The sequence below is a fragment of the Pocillopora verrucosa genome, chromosome 9 (genome assembly GCF_036669915.1).
Source record: "Pocillopora verrucosa isolate sample1 chromosome 9, ASM3666991v2, whole genome shotgun sequence".
NCBI classification, from domain to species: Eukaryota; Metazoa; Cnidaria; class Anthozoa; order Scleractinia; family Pocilloporidae; genus Pocillopora; species Pocillopora verrucosa.
In genome coordinates, this window is record NC_089320.1 from 15,087,876 (window position 1) to 15,095,716 (window position 7,841).

Here is a 7,841-nt window from a genome sequence, read left to right on the forward strand (position 1 = left end):
ATTTTTAGGTTTCATTTACCATTTCAAGTAGCATTTAAGAGTTGTCTTATTTTAAAATACAAGGCAAAGATCTTGAGTAGTGATTAATTCAGATATAGTTAAAATAGTCAGGTTTGCAACCCACCAACCTATTCTATGACAAACTCTTCAAATAAATATCTTCCCACAATTAATGTCAGACTTTTTTGGTTCTATCTTGTTGCAAAACAAGGCACCAATGATCTTTTCCCTCAATCACAATGGTCATGTGAATGAGAAAACTTGTCTCTTTTGCTGTGCCTAAAGCCTCTATTTCCCTATGCCATATTTGCTTCAAGACAAGTTTGAAAACAAAAGATTACAAAATTGTCAACTATTCACCCTGTCAAACACTGTAGCTCTTTCTGGACAGTGTGAATCTTTGTCATCCAGCAAAGTCGTACCATTCCAACTTTACTCATCATGAAGGGAAATCCTCTGGATTTATTGTCTATTACAGTCCATACAGTTGTTTAAATCATAACTAATAAAGCATTAAGCTAATCAAGGAAATGGAAGGAAATATAATTTCACATAAATTCCTTTGATGCTTTTAGACATTTTTGACTAATATTTATTCCAAATAAGTAAACCAAATGAAAGAATTCAAAATGGCAATTCTCAGAGAACCAGTATGTCCTGTGAACCTTGATCCAGGAAAACAAACACTTTATATTTGAATTAATATCTTTTATCATTTTCTAGAAGTTGAGAGAGTTTCACTAGATTGGATAATAGTCATGTAGATTACATAAAACTTTCAGTCATCTTTACAAATATCATATCCTATTTTGGGAAATGCCTAATATTTTCACCCACTTTTTTAGATCAGCACTCACTGGGCACAATCCAAGTGAGTATTGCGTGGGAGTACAAAGCTCAGATTATGTAATCCACCATTTTCTTACGCCTCACATGACGACAATACATCTTTTTAAGAGGGTTAGTCATTAGGGGCAATATAGCCAGCCTCGTGTATTGCCAGAGGGTCACTATCATACATAAACTGATCTCAATGGAAATTATCAGGTTAAATGTGGAGAAAAACATCTACATTTTCTTTTACAATTGGGCATAAATGTGGATATTTTGGGGTCATGTTGAAATGTAATGTAAAAAAAGATTGAATAACAAGACCAGTAGGATTGTATGATGGGGGTCAATACCACATAGGAACGAATCTTGAAGGAAGGCACTGAGTTGAAGAGAAAACATTTAAATGTTCTATTACAGTTAATGTGATAAGCTGAATTATACATGCATTTTAATGGATTCTTTACTCATAAACTATTGGAGGACAAACAGAAAAAAACATTACCACTAACGTCATTTTGCCTCTTTGTCATAGAAAGGAATTAGCTTTTATGTTGCTGCAGGTCTGTCCTGAAATAGATCATCGAAGATGTCAGAATTTGGTGAGAGCGTCAGAGACACACTTGGCTGCACCTCACGTGCCTTTTTTTGTTCTCACTACATTTTGACATCATCTGTGATCCATTACCAAACAGATGCACAACAACACAGAATTTCTCTTTTAAATAGCATATAATGTTAATAGTGTGATGTTAAGATTAATATAAATAAATAAGAAATAAACAACAAGATCAGCACTACATCACATGACCAGGTTTATTAAAAAAATCCTTAGAGCTTTGACACACTAGGACAGAGAAACTTTAAAATATATGAAATAGTTGAACAAAAAGAGAGAAATTGGATCTGTTTAACTTTTTATTCTGGAAATCTTTTTCAATATCTAGAATATATTTTTTTCCAATATCAACATGGAGAGTTGAAAGGTCCAAAACACAACCATATCCACTATAATTTCTATTAAAAGTTAGATCTAAAATAATATTCTTATCATATCTTTATATACGTAGCCTTGTAAATTTGAATCAAGAGTTACAAAATGAGAAAAAAGGGGTTATTACCACAGAAATATTCTCTTTCAGAGATATGCAATAAATCCACTATTATATATCAAATCATTGAACAAACAATAAGTATTTACAGCATCACACGGTTTCGATGTTTTTTTGTTTTTACATCATCTAGGTAGTGTATTCAATAAAACGTCTCTCTGAACTGAGGATAGCTGATCGGGAAATTGAATGTTATATTTGACGATCAAGTCACCTCTCTTTGAGGGATTTTTAGGCAGAGGAAGACCTTCGCCCTGAATTCGTTGTGAAGAATCAGGATTTACGATGCCACTTAACCTCATTTTTATCTTTCGGCCATCAATTGTAGGAACTTCGGCTAGTCCTCCGGTCAGGGCATCTCTAAGAGAGATGTCTGCGGCGTAGATTATGTTATTGTTGCTGTCCCTCGTAAACTTAGCATGCGGTTTGTCTTTGACTGTGAAAACCACATCAGCAGGGACGATACCAGGTTTACGATCACCCTCTTTAGGAAAAGTGATTTTTGTTCCAGCCTTCCACCCGGGCTTGACATTCACCGTCAATATTTTCTCTTCCGTGCTGAAAAAACCACGATCGTCCAGAACCTTCCTTGACACTTTCATCTTTTTCGTGCAGCCATTCACAAGTTCCTCCAGACTCACCAATAGATCTTTCTCGATCGTGGGATCTTGAATCTTTTGTTTCTTTGTTTGAGGCGCAATACAATCGGCGTCGAACGTGAAATTTCCCATATTATTAAATGTCGTGCCTGGCTTTCTACTCCTGCTATCATTAAAGAAGCTGAATCCCCCTAAACCGCCAATAAGGTCCGCGAATTCGTCGTCATTCTCAAACGCTCGAGCAAAAGTTTCGCGTGCATTTCCATTCGTGAAGACGAATGTTCTTGCGAAACCTGGTCCGCCTTGAAAACGCATGTTACTGTCGGTTCCACCGTTAGGAACACCATGAAGTCCTTCTTCTCCGTATTTGTCGAAGGTTTCTCTTTTTCCTTTGTCACTGAGGACATCGTATGCTTCGGAAATTTCTTTGAATTTGTCCTCGGCTCCTGGGCTCTTGTTCTTGTCCGGGTGCCATTTTAGAGCAAGTTTTCGGTAGGCCTTCTTGATCTCATCGTCCGTAGCTATTTCTGAGACGCCTAGGATCTTGTAGTAGTCTTTTCCCATTATTTCAACAAGGACTCGGTCCTTTCAACTCAAACACTTTACTGATTTGAGTCACCTACGTCAACGTGGTGCTCTTTATACTATGTGGCAAATTCACCTCGAATGTTCTGGAATAGTCTTCATAGAATTCCTGATAGGGGAGGGGTAGGTGTACATAGACACTTGACAAGTTTTTCACCTTCTCGTCCTTTTATCGCATACACACAAACTGTGAACTCTACTAGCTCTTCCTTCATCCTTATTTAGGGTAAAGAGGAGGAAAACGTTGCAGTTTAAAATAAAAAAGTTTACTCATGACTCATCAAAAAAAACAACTCTACCCTACCCTGGAGACGAATTTAAAAATCTCCCAGGGTTTTCCCGTAGGTTCTACTCGTTATTGGAGAATGACTCGAATATGATTAAAAATAGGTAGTTACAAATCGTTCCAGTACGCTCTATCATTCTCTAGAAATATATAAAACTCTCTATAAAAGCAGGACTTCTTTTGCTTGGCCATTCAGAGATTTGAGAGCAGAAGAAGAATCAACGTTTGCAATAAGTTTACTATATTGACGATGTACGGTGACATAATTTACGGAGATCCATGGACAACTGGCTATCCACCTCGACGTGGTCATAACGAAGGAAACCTCTTCATGAGCTCGGGGGATTTTCACGGAGAAAGACCGTTTCCCTTTTGGGAAAACCCAGCAGTTTACTTTCCACCTGCCAACCCCCAAAAAGTTTCCACAAGGAAGATAACGAGACGGGCTCCAAAGGATAAACAAACGTTGGATGATACGAGAGTCCCATTGCAGCACAATGCAAGGGAAAACCCCTTTTCGAGGCACGAGGGTACGAAACCGAAAGGGGACACAATGCAAACGAGTTCATCACGGCCAAAGAAAACCCAAGATGAATGGAATATACCTATTGAGTATCAACCCCAGGAAGAAACTGTGACGACCAACGACTCTAGCGAGGAGGCTTGGAGGGAAGATCATTGTGATGCCACAAATGCACTGATTACAGATAATGAAGAACAAACCGCGGGCGAGACTGCAAAGACCTCAGGCGAACACAGGTGTATTCCAGTGACCACAGAGGACGAAAGTGCAAAGGAAAGTCGACCGGTAGTGAATAATCAAGATGACTCACCACCCGAAATACAAACTGCAAACGAACAGAAACTTGCGGCAATCAAGAATGAATTGGTGCGAGCCACAGAACTGATTTCCAGGGTGGTGGCCTTTAAAGGAACAAGGAAAGACAAAGAATTCCTTTATTTAGAAGAATATCTAACTCGTTGCTTACTTGGTCTAGACTTAATCGAAACAGACGGACAAGAGAATGTAAAATGCGCTCGAAGGGCAGCCGTGAAATATATTTATTCGATTCTCAATGATCTAGAAGATAGAGTCAGTGAAAGCTAGGGGTACTTGATAGACATGATCAGTATGATTATGTTGCTTTCTAAAATGCAAACTCGATCCAAACTCGAGGTGCTTCAATTTGGAACACTGCTTCTGTTCAGTGGTATATTATTTTGTGTCAATAGTAATAAAGAAGATCAATGTTGACAATCAGATCTTAGTCTAATTTTAGTAAGAATTGTAATGCAACCTCTGTCAAAACTCAAACAAAGAACGTGAACAAATTTAGGGGGTTTTTTATTTTTATTTTTTTATTTTGCATGGAGTCATTCCTGGATTTAACTGTAAATAAAATTTTAATGCAAGTGTGTTATGTTAATGTTTTTCATGAACCTAGTTAAAAAAAAACTCAACCCCAGAAGCAATTGTTTGTGTTTAGAAAGGAGGGTATCTTTCGCGTAAAAAATTGTTTCTTGCAAAGGCTGCGGTCAACCTTTAGAATTTCAGGAATAAAATGTCTTACTCTTGAATCAAATTGAGTTGAATAAAACTACTGACGCCTCACAAAGCGAAAATTCTTTTCACCTGTTAAATATCTGCAACCACAAAGCCTCCAGTCGAGAACGGAATATTCAAATCACGCAACACGAAATATTCAGATCACTGTTTATTACGTCACGCGTCCGTAATTTTGTCGGTGTGTCACAAACGGAACACAGCTGTTGCATCAACGAATCGCCATTCACGCTGAAAGGAAATTATTTAAAAACTTCTCCAAGCGCTGATGTTCAATTTCTCGGTAAAGGAAAGAGTATTAAATTTTGATAAGATTTAAATCTATCATGACAGGTTCGACAACTGGTACGGAATTGGAACCAGCTTTGCCTGTCACATGCTGAAAAATGAGTTAAATTGTCTATTCTAGGAATCGTTGAATTCAAATACTCTTATTTTTAGGAAAAGCTCATTATTTTATCAAAAGAATAGGATTAGTAGATAAGTTTCACCTTACTCTGAGATCACGTACGTGTAAGTCCCTCTCCCCTCCCCTCTCATGCATGAGCATACAAAGTCAGGAAGTTGAAACTTGAAATGAGTCGATGCACTTAAGTAATGCTAGAAAATATCGAATATAAAGGTGTTTAACAGATTTCTTCGGAAAGTGACTTTCCACCACAGCTGAATAGAAATATTCTGACTTTGCTTTTCATTCGGTTAAAGTTATATGCAATAGTCTTAGAAATAGGTTCTCGATTATAGTGGGCGATTGAGATGGTTTTAAGGCATGTAAAGAAACAAAAATTAACTTCCTTAAGCTATGAAATGTTCAAAATCGAAAAAGTAATTCAAAGCTGTTATGATGATTCAAATATATAGGGATCCTCCAAGCGTCACTGGCAGTTCTAATCAATGAACTGCTTTTGACCTTTTATTGTTGTCCTAAGTAGTTCAACCATATAAGGTTGGGTTTTTAAAGGAAATTTCTTTAAACAGGAAACTCTAACGCAACGACTTCCTGCCCCCAAGTCGACGATGACATGGCAACCTCAGCTGTTTGACCTAATAAACTTTTCTAGATTTACTTCAAGATAATTTTGAACATCCGTATTTTCAGTTATGTTCTTTTTTTCGTTAACCCTTGTACCTCTTTTGTTATGATCGTAAAAACCAAAATTTATCGTTTTCTATACCACAGGAACTCGTATGCGACTCTTATCAGTCGCTCTTCTGTTCAAGTTCCTCCTTCAGAATCTTCAAATCTCGTTTACATACACTGCTAGGACTCTAATTCGCAAAAACAAAAATATCTTTTATAAAGTCAACTCTGGCATTGGACTTTCTTTGCGAGCAATGAGTTCGTTACATTAAAACAAGCCATTCGTAAATGGCACGATTTTTTTTTTTTAATATGTATGTACAAAACTATAACACTGAAGCCGATTGCACCCTAATACACAGCCAGCTGGTTTCAAACATGATTTACAAATAATTACTTTTTCTGCAACATGTTTCGTTTTAAGCTGATTTTTTGAATTTCATTTCATACAAAGTAGATATTTCTCCGTGATTTTACATCTCACGTAAAAGTGCACTTGAGATGATTATTAATGCAAATGTACATTTACAGAAGTCCTGCTTCCGCGCAGGGCTCGTTTTCGATATAAATCCATTGTTATCACTGTGGAGAATTTTACCATCAGCGAAGCTGTTCAATTTCTGCCAAAAAATACATAGCAGTAATGTGTCTTCGATTATCCTGGTTATTTATTATTCTCCTGCTCTCTTCTTTCCTCTGCGGTAAGCCTTCCCACAAAGGAAGGCATGTCCGCAATGAGGAAGTCCTAAGCTACAGATTGTTGACAGAATGCAGTAGTTTAATATTAATGAAAAATATTTCTCACACGTATCAGCGCAAAATCAGCTCCCATAGAAGAAATCCGTTGTGTCAGGGGTATCTCGAGTGAGAACACCTCTGCGATGAAGCTCCCTTTTTCGCCTGGAGTTTTGCTGCTGCATTCCAGAGTCTACAATAGGATAAACAACTTGCAGATGCGGCGCGGGTACGGGTAACGCAACTCGAGCTTGATCGCTTAAATTTCCAGGAAAGTTCGGCAATGTTGATTGTGAATAAGAAGGTAGATTAAGCATTGTCGTTTCGCCTCTTTCCTGCATCATTGCCACTTCTTTGTCCCTTTTCTCTCGTTCAAACGCGTTCTTGTACATGTCTACCTCTCGGGTGAGTGTCGATATTAGGTCTTGACAGTCCGTGATTTGTTCTGAAAGCTCGGAGACTTTACTCTGTGCCTCTTCTTTGTCACTTCTCTCTTTCTGAAAGTCATTTTCGTATATACTTAGCTGCTCTACGTAGAGCTCCAGCTCAGAACATGAATTGTCCTTTCCTAGTGCTTCTGCTAATCTCAAGATTTCTGACTCCAACACTGTTTTGTGATCCTCCAATGACATAATTTGCGCGCGTGATTCGCGCAAACTATTCTCAAGAGCTTCGATTTTCGATGCGAGATCTTCCGCTTCGCCTCGATCGCTTACGCTAACGAGGGAATTAGTATTAGAGCAAGCGGTAGAATCACTCCCTGCTGTCTCCCTTTCTCTGAGTCTCTTTCTCAAATCATAACATTCTTCCTTCAACTTCCTTGACAACTTACGTTCGTTCTCCAAATCCTCGTTCAATCGTCGTTTGTCTCTGAGAAGAGAGAGAACGTACGCGTTTGTTCTCTCTAATTCACGTTCGACTCTCGTTTCTTTCGCATCCGTATTATCATCCATCGATGTTTCGGATTTAAGAAATTTTATTCTTACGATCTGTACATGTCTAACCGCTCGTTCTCTTACCTGACTGTATCGCGTAATGAAGACTATAT

The 7,841-nt window shown here is 38.0% G+C and overlaps 3 protein-coding genes across 3 annotated transcripts; 1 reads left to right on the top strand and 2 right to left on the bottom strand.

Moving 5' to 3' along the window:
• Positions 1–1,736: 1,736 nt before the first annotated feature.
• Positions 1,737–3,314, bottom strand: LOC131789407 (dnaJ protein homolog 1-like). Its single transcript, XM_059106516.2, has one exon. The coding sequence runs from the start codon at positions 3,104–3,106 to the stop codon at positions 2,069–2,071; it is 1,038 nt and encodes a 345-aa protein (XP_058962499.1). The 5' UTR covers positions 3,107–3,314; the 3' UTR covers positions 1,737–2,068.
• A 273-nt stretch (positions 3,315–3,587) lies between these two features.
• On the top strand, positions 3,588–4,834 carry LOC131789406 (BAG family molecular chaperone regulator 4). The gene has a single exon (XM_059106515.2). The coding sequence runs from the start codon at positions 3,664–3,666 to the stop codon at positions 4,519–4,521; it is 858 nt and encodes a 285-aa protein (XP_058962498.1). The 5' UTR covers positions 3,588–3,663; the 3' UTR covers positions 4,522–4,834.
• A 1,416-nt stretch (positions 4,835–6,250) lies between these two features.
• LOC131789405 (chromosome partition protein Smc-like) lies at positions 6,251–7,841 on the bottom strand. Its single transcript, XM_059106514.2, has one exon. The coding sequence runs from the start codon at positions 7,744–7,746 to the stop codon at positions 6,880–6,882; it is 867 nt and encodes a 288-aa protein (XP_058962497.1). The 5' UTR covers positions 7,747–7,841; the 3' UTR covers positions 6,251–6,879.